This window comes from Mobula hypostoma, chromosome 8, assembly GCF_963921235.1.
Source record: "Mobula hypostoma chromosome 8, sMobHyp1.1, whole genome shotgun sequence".
NCBI classification, from domain to species: Eukaryota; Metazoa; Chordata; class Chondrichthyes; order Myliobatiformes; family Myliobatidae; genus Mobula; species Mobula hypostoma.
Genome location: NC_086104.1, coordinates 69115364 through 69130057, shown reverse-complemented (window position 1 = coordinate 69130057; position 14694 = coordinate 69115364). Strand labels below are relative to the sequence as shown.

The 14694-nt window shown below is 41.7% G+C and overlaps 1 protein-coding gene across 2 annotated transcripts in view; it reads left to right on the top strand.

Moving 5' to 3' along the window:
- Positions 1-14694, top strand: part of wdpcp (WD repeat containing planar cell polarity effector) — a 215364-nt gene that overhangs the window by 182578 nt on the left and 18092 nt on the right. For both annotated transcript variants that reach the window (XM_063055077.1, XM_063055078.1), the window contains exon 15: positions 985-1153. In XM_063055077.1, coding sequence (XP_062911147.1) covers positions 985-1153 — 169 coding nt within the window. The remainder of the gene's footprint in view (positions 1-984; positions 1154-14694) is intronic.

Here is a 14694-nt window from a genome sequence, read left to right as displayed (position 1 = left end):
ATAATTGCTTAAAACTGTCTCTCATATAAACTGATGTGGCCAGTCAATGCATTATCAAAGGAGTCAACTTTTGTCTTAAAATGTGAATTACTCATTCTGAAGTAAATCAATTTAGTCAAGTTAAAATTGACATTATGTCACTAATTAAAGCAAATTAAAATATTATTTTGAAGTATTTTTGAGCTTCCAAAGTATTTCAAAATGCTTTAACTTTAGTCCAAAAACTTTTGACAACTAAAGTTGTGCTGTAACTTTAATGCATTAAATGCTCAATGAATGGACTCCTCTAAGTTAGAGAGAGCAAATACCAATTGGACAATTACTTTGCCTAACACCTCCACTCAGCCAACATGCATGACTCTACCAGAATTTCAACCTACTCCTAATCTTTTCTTGTCTTCCTACAATAGTCCATTAATCTTCAACACAGGTTTAATGAATACCACCTCCACTTTTCAGTTAGGTACATTGCAGCCTTGAAACTGAAAACAGAGTTCAACCTTTAGATTATTACCAGTACATTTTTACCCTTTGGCTTACAGACCTGTTAATGATTCAACTTCTTTGTTAATAACCCTGCCCACCACCAAAATCCAGACACTCCTGTTCTTTAATTCTCCACCTCTCCCTCAGCCTGTGTATAGGTTTCTGGTATTGCTACATTTGCAAATATTGCAGCCCTGTGAAAGGGTTCATGCTTGAGTGTACTGATGAAGCATCTTGGCCCGAAACACCGACTGTTTATTCCTTTCCATAGATGTTGCCTGACCTGTGGAATTCCTTTAGCATTTTGTGTGTGTTGCTCTGGATTTCCAGCATCTGCAGACTCTCTTGTATTTATGCTTGATTATTATTTCTGTTTCTCTGTCCAAAGATGCCGCCCAGCCTGCTGCGTCCTTTCAGTGTTTTGTTTTTGTATTTGTGCCTTACATTAGATTGTAAGGTTCATTTTGAATTAATTTCCAATTCTCCTATTATTTACAGTAACTCTGGAATGCGCACAGGGAGGTGATCCTTTGAGAAGAGATGGATCTGAATTTCCTTCCACATCAATGGAAGCAGAAAGACCAAAGAGTGGGAATGCACTTCGTGGCTCAGCCAGTAACAGCAGCTATTTACCACAGCTTGCTGCACAGAGCAACCCTTATATCAGGTGAGAGTGACAACAGTTTTGCACTCCTTAAATATGGAATGCGCTTCTTATTGCCTGTTTCTATTCTAGAAACAGGTAATCTAACATGGTGCTTTTGTTCCACATATATCTCCCTTTACCCTTTTATTGTTCAGCATAGCACATAAATAAAAATGAGAAGTATAACCACAGGCTATGTGGCTCCTAGTGTATACTCCACCTCTGAACAAGACCAAGGTTGAACTAACTTAGGAATCATTTCCAGTTTAATGCTTGTTTACCATATCCCTTTCTTTCACTGCTGAGTAAAAATCTGTCTGTAGGTTTAAGTATATTCAGCAGTTCAGCCTCTATAACTTCCTTTTGATTTCTACCCCAGTTTTCCCTTAAATCTTTCTCATGTCTCCTAAGCAGTGACCCCAAGAATGGAGAGTGAAATTTGTGAGCTCTGAAGGGCTGAATATATTTACAGGAGATCCACAGACTCTCCCACACAAGTAACACAGTTGGTGCAAAGGGATTTGGGTGTTCTCATGCAGGGTTCCCTAAAGGTTAATTTGCAGATTGAGTCTGTGGTGAGGAAGGCAAATGCAATGTTAGTGTTCATTTCAAGAAGACTAGAATATAAAAGCAAGGATGTAATGCTGAGGATCTATAAGGCACAGGTGAAGCCTCACTTGGAGTATTGCGAACAGTTTTGGGCCCTTTGTTTAAGAAAGGATGTGCTGAGACTGGAGAGGGTTAAAGGCGGTTCACAAAAATAATTCTAGGATTGAATGGCTTGTCATATGAAGAAAGTTTGATGGTTCTGGGCCTGTACTTGCTGGAACTTATAAGAATGAGGGGGTATCTCATTGAAGCCTATTGAATGTTGAAAGATGTAGAGAGAGTGGATGTGGAGAGGATTCTTCCAATGGTGGGGATGTTTAGGACCAGAAGGCACAGCCTCAGAATAAAGGAATGTCCATTTAGAACAGAGATGAAGATGAATTTCTTTAGCCAGAGGGTGTTGAACCTGTGGAATTCATTGCCGCAGGCAGCTGTAGATGCAGGATCCTTGGGTGTATTTAAGGCAGAGATTGATAGGTCAGGGCGTAAAAGGCTATAGGGAGAAGGCAGGAGAATCAGAATCAGGTTTATTATCACTGGCATGTGTCATGAAATTTGTGAACGGGGTTGAGAAGAAGATGGATTAGCCATGATGAAATGGCAGAGCAGACTTGATGAGCCATAAGGCCTAATTCTGCTCCTTTGTCTATTGATTGGACCAGTGGCTCAGTTGTGAGGGATGTTATGCTGTTTTCACTTCACCTCTTAACTCCTATATGTTAGGGATGCAAGGTGTTCAGTGACTTTTTCATTTGAGCTCTCATAGGCTATGCATTTTATTGTCAGTGGGAATATTGCATTTTACAGGGGGTCTTTGAGAACATTCTTGACTGCTTTCTGTCTCCTGGAAAAATCCTGAGATCACAGCAATTTGGAGTCAAGTATCTGTTTTCCACATGAACTGTTTGAACATGACCAACCCTCTTAACTGGGGAAGTTGGTCTGGGAAGGGCAGACATTGGTTTATGTATTCTACCAATGGATTTGGAGCATTTCACAGAGACAGTATTGATGATATTTCTCCAGTGTTTTGAAATCTTATTGTACATGTCTTCAAACCAACCATAAAGGTGGTCATCATTGATACTCACTTCACCAACAGCTTGGTAGTGAGTTTGAAGCCTTGGTTATTGAACACCTATCAGCTCGCTGCTGGTATTGCTGGCATAATGAAGACAGTTATGAATTCCATTTATAAATGTCTACCTTCACTTAAGCATGAAAAGTGAATCACATTTTCCAGAGTTTTATTTAAGATGATTGTAGGAAGGAATGATAGGAGCAAATTGGAAGAGGACCTTTGTCTATAGATATTTAGAGTAAATCCTTCTCACCATATCTTCAGTGGAGTCAATGATAACTTGAAGTTCAGCCTCCAAATGTCCACATAACCAATTATCATCTATATACTCTTATGTTGATGGTTGATAACCAGATTCCTCACTAAATATTATTTTAACTCAACTAGGAGGAGGCTTAATGGAACAGAGGTGCAGCATTGCAGCAGAGAAGGTTGAATAGAGGATTTATTCAATATTGTAGCCTTGTTTGACCCGAGGAACTACCTATGATATAAGTTATCATCAACTGAAATAATTAACTGATACAAACAACTTTGCTTGATATTTTTTATTGAGCCTTTCCACACACAAAAAGAATGAAGAGAGAGATTCTTACAGATAAGATTACCAACAGAAACACAGGAAAGATACAGATCTACTTTCCAGGTCCTTCTTGCATAGGTTCTTCAGATGCACAAACACACCTTTGCTCCTTTTGAAATTTTTCATACATGAGTAGAAGCTTTAGACCCATGAACACTTTAGTTATGTGACCATGCTGAGTAACAAATATAATCGAGAGATACATTATAGAAATCATGCTGCTAAGTAAATCATATTCTGATCACATTTATATCAATGTGAACGTCATACCCAATTTATTCAAGATCTCACTGCTTAAACTTAATTGCTCTTGAGAATTGGTTGTGGTTCTGGAACATGCTCCCACAGTGCTGTTGTGTAGAGTTTAAAGATTTAGGCTGCTGATGATGAAGGTCCAATGACATGTTCTCAACTCAGGATGGTGTGCAATCTGCAGATCATCTTTCAGGTAGTGATATTCCATGAGTCATACAGTGCCTACAAAAGGTATTCACCCACCCCCCACCCCCCAATAAGTTTACATGTCATTTTACTACATTGAATCACAGTGGATGCAGTATGGCTTTTTTTGACACGCATCAGCAGAAAAAAAAACCTCTTTCGTATCAAGGTGAAAACAGATCTCTACAAAGTGATAAAACACAAAATAATTGATTGTATAAGTATTCATCCCCTTTAATGTGACAAACCAACATCACTGGTGCAGCCAATTGGTTTTAGAAGTCACATAATTAGTTAAATGGAGATTACCTGTGTGTAGTCAAGTGTTTCAATTGATTGTAGTAAAAATACACCTGTAACTGGAAGGTCTAACTGCTGGTTGGTCAGTATCCTGGCAAAAACTACACCACAAAGACAAAAGAACACTCCAAGCAACTCCGTGAAAAGGTTATTGAAGAACACAAGTCAGGACATGAAATAGAAAATTTCCAAGTCACTGAATATCCCTTGGAGTACAGTTAAGTCAATCATCAAGAAATGGAAAGAATATGGCACAGCGTAAATCTGCCTAGAGCAGGCCATCCTCAAAAACTGAGTGACTGTGCAAGAAGGGGAATAGTGAGAGGCCACCGGAAGACCTATGACAACTCTGGAGGAGTTACAAGCTTCAGTGACTGAGATGGAAGAGGCTGCACCTACATCAACTGTTGCCCACATGCTTCACCAGTCACAGTTTTATGGGAGAGTGGCAAAGAGAAAGCCATTGTTGAAAAAACTCACACAAAATCTCAGCTAGAGTTTGCCAGAAGGCATATGGGAGAATCTGAAGTCAGCTGGAAGAAGTTTCAATGGTCAGATGAAACTAAAATTGAGCTTTTTGGTCATCAGACTAAATGCTATGATTGGCATAAGATAAACAACCACACATCAAAAACACACCATCCTTACCCTGAAGCAAGTCTTGCAGCAGGCCCAGACATCCCACCCTGCAAAAACTCATTTCAGGGAGATAGCTCCATCAATTTGCAGGAGACTCCCGGAACTGCCAGGAGAGCTGGGATGTCTGCAATAGAATAGCTCCTCAGCAGCTAGCCAGCTAGTTTAAATAACGTTAGCTATGCTAATGAACAAATGACACCTGTTAAACTCACCTCAACATGTCTTTTACAGTCTTAACTCACCATGGGCAATAGAAAAGTCACTGTTGCAAACAGTGCAGCAAGCAACACTGTCATTATTTTTGACCCCTATTAGGCAGGGGTACACTTTAGTGTAGTCTGGGGTGACATACGTTTTATATTTTCTTTTTTTGGAACACTCTGCCATGGCGTGCTCTCTCTCTCTCACTCTCTCACGCTGTCTCTCACACTCTCTCTCTCACTCACACGCTCTCTCGGTCTCAAGCTCTCTTGCTCTCTCTCAAAAAAATTGATTTCCGGGATATTGTATATAATTTGCGGGCATCAGGGAGCCACTATTAATATATGGGAGACTCCCGGAACTTCCGAGAGAGGTGGGATGTCTGCAGGCCCTGGAAGGCTTGTGAAGGTAGAGGGTAAAATGAATGCAGCAAAATACAGGGAAATCCTGGAGGAAAACCTGATGCAGTCTGCAGGAGAACTGCGACTTGGGAGAAGATTTGTTTTCCAACAAAGCACAAAACCAAAGCTAAACAGGAATGGCTTAACAACAACAAAGTTAATGTCCTGGAATGACCGAGTTAGAGTCCAGACCTCAATCCAATTGAGAATTTGTGGCTGGACTTGAAATGGGCTGTTCACTCATGATCCCCTTTCAATCTGACAGAGCTTGAGTAATTTTGTAAAGAATGATTGGGGAAAAACGGCAGTGTCCAGGTGTGCAACGCTGATAGAGACCAATCCACACAGACTCAAGGGTGTAATTGCTGCCCAAGGTGCATCTAGTAAGTATTGATTTGAAGGGAGTGAGTAATTATGAAATTGCTCATTCTCTCCTCTTCTGATCCCTCTATGAGGATTGTTTTATGTTCCCTCTTCTTAGCCTTCCCAAAGTCCACAATCAGCTCTTTGTTCTTACTGACATTAAGTGCAAGGTTGTTGCTGCGACAGCACTCAACTAGTCGGTATATTTCACTCCCGTACACCCTCTCATCTCCATCTGAGATTCTGCAACAATGGTTGTATTATCAGCAAATCCAACAGTTTGGATTTATTTCGTATGGAAAGCAGCATTGCATGATGGATTCAGGCTAATGGTGTGGACGATAGCTAGTCTGAGAACACACTGTTTCTGCAAAGCCAGGACCAAACCACAGCACTATGGATGCAGCAGAAAATGGAGATACTGGTCGTCAGGATCTTGCTGCCTATAACAGTGGTAGGTATAGATACCCTCAGTACTTGAATATATACTTGAAGTGGCATGACCTACAAAAACATGGACTAAGAACTGAAATGTAGGATTAGTCTTTTTTTGATGGGCATGAACATGATTCTGCTTCATATTTCATATGAGTATTTTGCTTCAGTATTCACCAGTGAGAGGGACATTGATTGTGGGGACAGCATAAAACAGGCTAATATGTTTGAATACATCGATGTTACCAGAGAGAATGTGCTAGAACTTTTGAAAAACATCAAGTCCCCAGGGCTGGATGGAATATGCCCCAGTTTACTACAGGAAGCGAAGGATGTACCCTTGGCAAAGATCTTTGCATCCTTACTGGCCAAAGCGGTAGTACCAGATGATTGGAGGATGGCAAAAGTTATTGCTTTGTCCAAGAAAGGAAGAAGTGATAATTCTAGGAATTATAGACTAGTAAGTCTTACTTCAATGATGTACATATTATTGGAGAAGTTTCTTAGGGACAGGATTTACAAGAATTTAGAGAAACATAGTTTGAGGATGTGACAAAGCACATTGATGAAAGTAGAGCAGTGAATGTGGTATATGTAGATTTTAGTAAGGCATTTGGTAGGCTCCTTCAGAAAGTCAGGAGCATGGGATCCAGGGAAACTTGGCTCCATTATTTCTGAATTGGCTTGCCCATAAAAGCCAGACAGTAGTCGTAGATGGAGTGAATTCTGTCTGGAGGTCAGTGACCAGTCGTGTTCCATAAGGATCTGTCAAAGAAACTCTGCTGTTTGCAATTTTTTTTATATATAAATGACTTGGATAAGGAAATGGAAGGGTGGGTTAGTAAGTTTGCAGTCAAGATGAAGGCTGGAGGTGTTGTGGATAGTGCAGAAGTTTGTTGTAGGTTACAACAAGACATTGATAGGATGTAGAGCTGGTCTGAGAAGTGGCAGATGGAGTTCAGTCCAGAAAAGTGTGAAGTGATTCACTTTGGAAGGTTAACTTTAAAGACAAAATACAGGGTTAAAGAGGATGAGAGGTGACTTGATAAGAAGCATAGATCGAGTGGATAGCCAGAAACTTCTTTCCAGGACAGAAATGCCTAATACAAGGGGCATGGTTTTAAGGTGATTGGAGGAAAGTATTGGGAGGACATCAGAGGCAAGTTCTTCAGTCAAAGAGTGGTGGGTGTGTAAAATGTCCTGCCAGATGAGGTGGAAGAGGCAAATACATGAGGGGCATTTAAGAAACTCTTAGACAGGCACATGGGTGATAGAAAAATAGAGGGCTTTAGGGGAGGGAAGGATTAGATCATCTTAGAGTAGGTTAACAGGTCAGCACAACTGAAGAGCCTGTGGTGTTCTATGTTCAAAAAACCTAGGTGAAACAGGATTCTCTGGGTGTGCCTTCATCCCAAATCATAGCTCAGTTTTCATTTGTATACTGTAAAGGACCTCAAGCAGTGACTAAAAGGATTCCATGTCAAATTGTTTTAAATCATTTTCTTCAGCAGTTGAATGGGGCACGACTGCGCAAGTGCATGTAAGTCGGACCGTGAGGCAGCGGGAGTACTTAAAAGTAAGCAGATAAACAGAGCGAGCGACGTTGTAGAGGGAGACAGAGTAGGAAGGCTTTGGCGAGCAGAGGCTGAGGAAGAGCTTCACTCTAAGTGAGGTAAGGCCACGTAAGTTCCTTGAATAAATCTAATTACCTTAAGAGTAGGTAATGGAGGCAGCAGTTAGGGCAGTTGAGTGCTCCGTTTGCAGGATGTGGGAAGTCAGGGCGAGCGCAATTGTCCCTGATAACTACACCTGCAAAAGATGCATCCAGCTGCAGCTCCTGACAAACCAAGTTAGGGAACTGGAGCTGGAGCTGGATGAACTTTGGATCTTTCGGGAGGCAGAGGCAGAAATAGAGAGGAGTTACAGGGAGATAGTTACCCCTAAGAGTCAGGAGACAGGTAGCTGGGTGACTGTCAGGAGAGGGAAGGGGAATAGACAGAATGAGCAGAGCACCCATGTGGCTGTTCCCACCAATAATAAGTACATCATTTTGGATACTGTTGATGGGGACGACCTACCAGGGACAAGTTGCAGTGGTTGCATCTCTGGCACCGAGATGGGGCCCTCAACTCATAAGGGAAGGAGGGAAAAGAGGAGAGCAGTAGTGATAGGGGATTCGATAGGGGAACAGATAAGAGGTTCTGTGGAAGAGATCGAGAATTCCGGATGGTCTGTTGCCTCCCTGGTACCAAGGTCCGCGATATCTCGGATCAAGTTCTCGGTATTCTCAAGAGGGAGGGTGAGCAGCCGGATGTCGTGGTCCAGGTAGGGACCAATGACGTGGGTAGGAAGAGTGAGGAGGTCCTGAAAGGTGAGTTTAGGGAGTTAGGTGCCAAGTTAAAGGACAGGACCTCCAGGATAGCAATCTCAGGATTGCTACCAGTGCCATGTGCAGGCGGGTTTAGAAATAGTAAGATAGCGCAGATCAACACATGGCTGAAGACTTGGTGCAGGAAGGAGGGCTTCAGATTTATAGATAATTGGGCAGTTTTCCAGGGAAGGTGGGACCTGTTCTGGCGGGACGGTCTACATCTGGACTGGAGGGCGAGAAATATTCTTGCAAGTATGTTTGCTAGAGAGGCTCCGGTGGATTTAAACTAGATACAGCGGGGGAGGGGAACCAGAGTGTAGGAACAGATGTAGGGAAAAAGGAAGAAAAAGAAAATAGTAAAGTTGTTTGCACCAATAGTGATAAACAGAGAGTAAGAGGTGGAAAATTTCTTAAATGCATTTATTTTAATGCTAGGAGCATCATAAGAAAGGTGGATGAGCTTAAAGCATGGATTGATACCTGGAAGTATGATGTGGTAGCTAATAGTGAAACGTAGTTACAGGAGGGGTGTGATTGGCAATTAAATATTCCTGGATTTAATTGCTTCAGGTGTGATAGAATCGGAGGGACAAGAGGGGGAGGTGTTGCATTGCTTGTCAGAGAAAATATTACAGCGGTGCTCTGGCAGGATAGATTGGAGGGCTCGTCTAGGGAGGCTATTTGGGTGGAACTGAGGAATGGGAAAGGTCTAGTAACTCTTATGGGGATGAATTATAGACCACCAAATGGGGAGCGAGAATTGGAGGAGCAAATTTGTAAGGAGATAGCAGATATTTGTAGTAAGCATAAGGTTATGATTGTGGGAGATTTTAATTCTCCACATATAGACTGGGAAGCCCATTCTGTAAAAGGACTGGATGGTTTGGAGTTTGTAAAATGTGTGCAAGATAGTTTTTTGCCGCAATACATAGAAGTACCAACTGGAGAAGGGGCAGTCCTGGATCTCCTGTTAGGGAATGAGATAGGTCAGGTGATGGAGGTTTGTGTTGGGGAGCACTTCAGGTTCAATGATCACAATCCTATTAGTTTCAATATAATTATGGAGAAGGATAGGTCTGGACCCAGGGTTGAGATTTTTGATTGGAGAAAGGCTAACTTTGAGGAGATGTGAAAGGATTTAGAAGGAGTGGACTGGGACAATATTTTTTACGGGAGGAATGTAATAGAGAAATGGAGGTCATTTAAAGGTGAAGTTTTGAGAGTACAGAATCTTTGTTCCTGTTAGGTAGAAAGGAAAGGTTAAACGTTTGAGACAGCCATGGTTGCAAGGGATATTGAAAACTTGGATCGGAAAAAGAGAGATATCTACAATAAATATAGGCAGCGTGGAGTAAATGAGGTGCTCGAGGAATATAAAGAATGTAAAAAGAATCTTAAGGAAGAAATTAGAAAAGCTAAAAGAAGATATGAGGTTGCTTTGGCAAGTAAGGTGAAAATAAATCCAAACAACAGGAATTCTGCAGATGCTGGAAATTCAAGCAACACACATCAAAGTTGCTGGTGAACGCAGCAGGCCATGCAGCATCTGTAGGAAGAGGTGCAGTCGACATTTCAGGCCGAGACCCTTCGGCAGGACTAACTGAAGGAAGAGTGAGTAAGGGATTTGAAAGTTGGAGGGGGAGGGGGAGATCCAAAATGATAGGAGAAGACAGGAGGGGGAGGGATAGAGCCAAGAGCTGGACAGGTGATAGGCAAAAGGGGATACGAGAGGATCATGGGACAGGAGGTCCGGGAAGAAAGACAAGTGGGGGGGGGACCCAGAGGATGGGCAAGAGGTATATTCAGAGGGACAGAGGGAGAAAAAGGAGAGTAAGAGAAAGAATGTGTGCATAAAAATAAGTAACAGATGGGGTACGAGGGGGAGGTGGGGCCTTAGCGGAAGTTAGAGAAGTCGATGTTCATGCCATCAGGTTGGAGGCTACCTAGACAGAATATAAGGTGTTGTTCCTCCAACCTGAGTGTGGCTTCATCTTTACAGTAGAGGAGGCCGTGGATAGACATGTCAGAATGGGAATGGGATGTGGAATTAAAATGTGTGGCCACTGGGAGATCCTGCTTTCTCTGGCGGACAGAGCGTAGAAAATAAATCCCAAGGGTTTCTACTGTTATATTAATAGCAAAAGGATAGTGAGGGATAAAATTGGTCCCTTAGAGAATCAGCGTGGACAGCTATGTGTGGAGCCAAAAGAGATGGGGGAGATTCTGAACAATTTATTTTCTTTGGTATTCACTAAGGAAAAGGATATTGAATTGTGTAACATAAGGGAAACAGGTAGGGAAATTATGGTAACTATGATGATTAAAGAAGAGGAAGTACTGGAGCTTTTAAGAAATATAAAGGTGGATAAGTCTCCGGGTTCTGACAGGATATTCCCTAGGATCTTGAGGGAAGTTAGTGTGGAAATAGCAGGGGCTCTGACAGAAATATTTCAAATGTCATTAGAAAGGGGTTGGTGCTGGAGGATTGGCGTATTGCTCATGTTGTTCCATTGTTTAAAAAGGGTTCTAAGACTAAACCTAGCAATTATCAGCCTGTGAGTTTGACGTCAGTGGTGGGTAAATTGATGGAAAGTATTCTTAGAGATCGTACATATAATTATCTGGATAGACAGGGTCTGATTAGGAACAGTCAACATGGATTTATATGTGGAAGGTCATGTTTGACAAATCTTATTGAATTTTTTGAAGAAGTTACTAGGAAAGTTGACGAGGGTAAAGCGGTGGATGTTGTCTATATGGACTTCAGTAAGGCCTTTGAAAAGGTTCCACATGGAAGGTTAGTTAGGAAGGTTCAATCGTTAGGTATTAATATTGAAGTAGTAAAATGGATTCAGCAGTGGCTGGATGGGAGATGCCAGAGAGTAGTGGTGGATAACTGTTTGTCAGATTGGAGGCCAGTGACCAGTGGTGTGCCTCAGGGATCTGTACTGGGTCCAATGTTGTTTGTCATATACATTAATGATCTGGATGATGGGGAGGTAAATTGGATGAGTAAGTATGCAGATGATACTAAGATAGGTGGAGTTGTGGATAACGAAGTAGGTTTTCAAAGCTTGCAGAGAGATTTAGGCCAGTTAGAAGAGTGGGCTGAAAGATGGCAGTTGGAGTTTAATGCTGATAAATGTGTGGTACTACATTTTGGTAGGACTAATCAAATTAGTACATACATGGTAAATGGTAGGGTATTGAATGCAGTAGAACAGAGGGATCGAGGAATAATGGTGCATAGTTCCCTGAAGGTGGAATCTCATGTGGATAGGGTGGTGAAGAAAGCTTTTGGTATGCTGACCTTTATAAATCAGAGCATTGAGTATAGGAGTTAGGATGTAATGTTGAAATTGTACAAGGCATTGGTGAGGCCAAATTTGGAGTATTGTGTACATATTTGGTCACTGAATTATAGGAAAGATGTCAACAAATTAGAGTGAGTACAGAGAAGATTTACTAGAATGTTACCTGGGTTTCATCACCTGAGTTACAGAGAAAGGTTGAACAAGTTGGGTCTTTATTCTTTGGAATGTAGAAGGTTGAGGGGGGACTTGATAGAGGTATTTAAAATTATGAGGAGGATAGATAGAGTTAATGTGGATAGGCTTTTTCCATTGAGAGTGGGGGAGATTCAAACAAGAGGACATGAGTTGAGAGTTAAAGGGCAAAAGTTTAGGGGTAACATGAGGGGAAACTTCTTTACTCAGAGAGTGGTAGCTGTGTGGAATGAGCTTCCAGCAGAAGTGGTTGAGGCAGGTTCGATGTTATCATTTAAAGTTAAATTGGACAGCTACATGGACAGGAAAGGAATTGAGGGTTATGGCTGAGTGCAGGTCGGTGGGACTAGGTGAGAGTAAGAGTTCGGCACGAACTATAAGGGCCGAGATAGCCTGTTTCTATGCTGTAATTGTTATATGGTTATATCATCAACTTCATATTTGGCTGGCTGAGCTCAAGCCTGAGTTGACCTCCACTGTTTCCAAAATATGAACTGCAAGAATTGAGAGTTCATAACAAGGTGACTAGGCCTGTTCAGATATTCAACAAATTTCACGACATATGCTGGTGATATTAAACCTGTTTCTGACTCAACCATGGGTGCAAGGAAATATTCCCATCAGATAATCTCAACATTTATGAAACCATCTAGTTAATAGATTAATGTGAGCAGGTGTGAGACAGAAAAAAAAGCACATGTTCAAGTTGTGAAGTGCAAGTTAGAGGTGTTGTTGAAACTAGAGACCACAAGTCTGCCAGAAATGCCCAACAAATCAGGCATATCTGTGGAAAAAGAAACACTGAATTAATATTACAAATGGATAATCTGACAGCAGAACTGATTCTAGTAAATGCATAAAAGATAGTGTGGAGTTTCAGTATTGAGTCCAGAACATAGAACAGGCCCTTCGGCCCAAAATGTGCTGAACCAATTAAATTCATAATCAGATAGCCAAATAAACTAATTCCTTCTGCCTATACAATGTCCATATCCTTCCATTTCCCTCACATTCATGTGCTATCTAAAGTCTCTAAGATCCCCTAATGTATCTACCTGTGCCTTTCCAGCCACCCTCCGTTCTGTGTAAAAAAACACAAAAAACTTGCCACTCACACCTTCTTTGAAATTACACCCTCATCATAAATGCATGCCCTATGGTGCTAGATATTTGAACCCTGGAAAAAAGACACTGTCTATCTACACTATGCCTCTCATAATCTTATAAACCTCTATATGATCTCCCCTCAGCCTCTGCAGCCCCAGAGACAACAACCCAGGTTCGTTCAAGCTCTTGTTACAGCACATGGCCTCTGATCCAGGTAGCATTCTGGTAAACCTCTTCAAAACCCTCTCCAAAGCCTCAACATCCTCATTATAATGGGGCAACCAGAACTATATTGCAATACTCCCAATGTGGCCAAACTAGTGTTTTAAAAAGCTGCAATGAAATTTCCTGACTTTTGAACGCAGTGCCTTAACTAATAAAGGCAAGCATGCCATCTGATGTCTTAACCATCCTATTATTGTATGTAGCCATTTTCAGGGGAGCTATGAACACGCCCCAATATCCCTCTGTTCATCAACACTGTAAAGGGCTACAGTGTACTGTTTTTTTGCATTTGACCTACCAAACTGCAATGTTTCACATTTAGCTGGGTTAAGCTCCATACTGTATCTGCAACTGATCTGTATCCTGTTGTATTGTTTGCCAGTCTTCTACGCTATGCACAACACCACCAATCTTCGCATCATCCCCAAACTTATTGACCCACCCATCTAAACTTTTATCCAGGTCATTTATATACATCACAAACATCAGAGGTCCCTGTACAAATCCTTGTGGAACACCTTAATTACAGTCCTCCAGCTAAAGTAAGTCCCTTTGACAACTACCCTCTGTCTACAATGGGGAAGCCAGTTTTAGATCCAAATGGTCAATTCAAAATGGATCGCATGTATCTTAATCTTCTGGATGAGCATCACACAAGAGACCTTGTCAACATTAATAACATTCATGGAGATAACATCAATCTTCATCAATCACATTCGTCACCTCATCAAAAAAAACTCAATCAAATTAGTAAGATACAACCTGCCCTGCACAAAGCCATGCTGGCTCTCCATAATTAAGCCAGTTGTCTTGGTACATGTTGGTACCAATGACATAGATAGGACAAAGGAGGAGGTCCTGGAGAGAGATTTCCGGGAGTAGGAAGGAAGCTGAGAAGCAGGACCTCCAGGGTAGTAATCTCGGGATTGCTACCTGTGCCATGTGCTAGCGAGGGCAAGAATAGTAGGATCAGACAGATGAATGCGTGGCTGACAGACTGGTGTAGGGGGCAGGGCTTCAGATTCTTGGATAATTGGGATCTCTTCTGGGGGAAGTATGACCTGTTCAAAAAGGACAGGTTACACCTGAACCCGAAGGGGACCAAAATCCTGGCGGGAAGTTTAATAGAGCTGTTAGGGAGGGTTTAAACTAATTTGGCAGGGGGATGGAAACCGGAATGACAGAGCAGAAGAAGGGGAAAACAGAAATAAATCTAAGATAGTGAGCAGTAAAAATGTCAGGAAAGACAGGCAGGTGATGGGACAAATTTGTAGCCAATGGGATGAGTTGCAGTGCAATA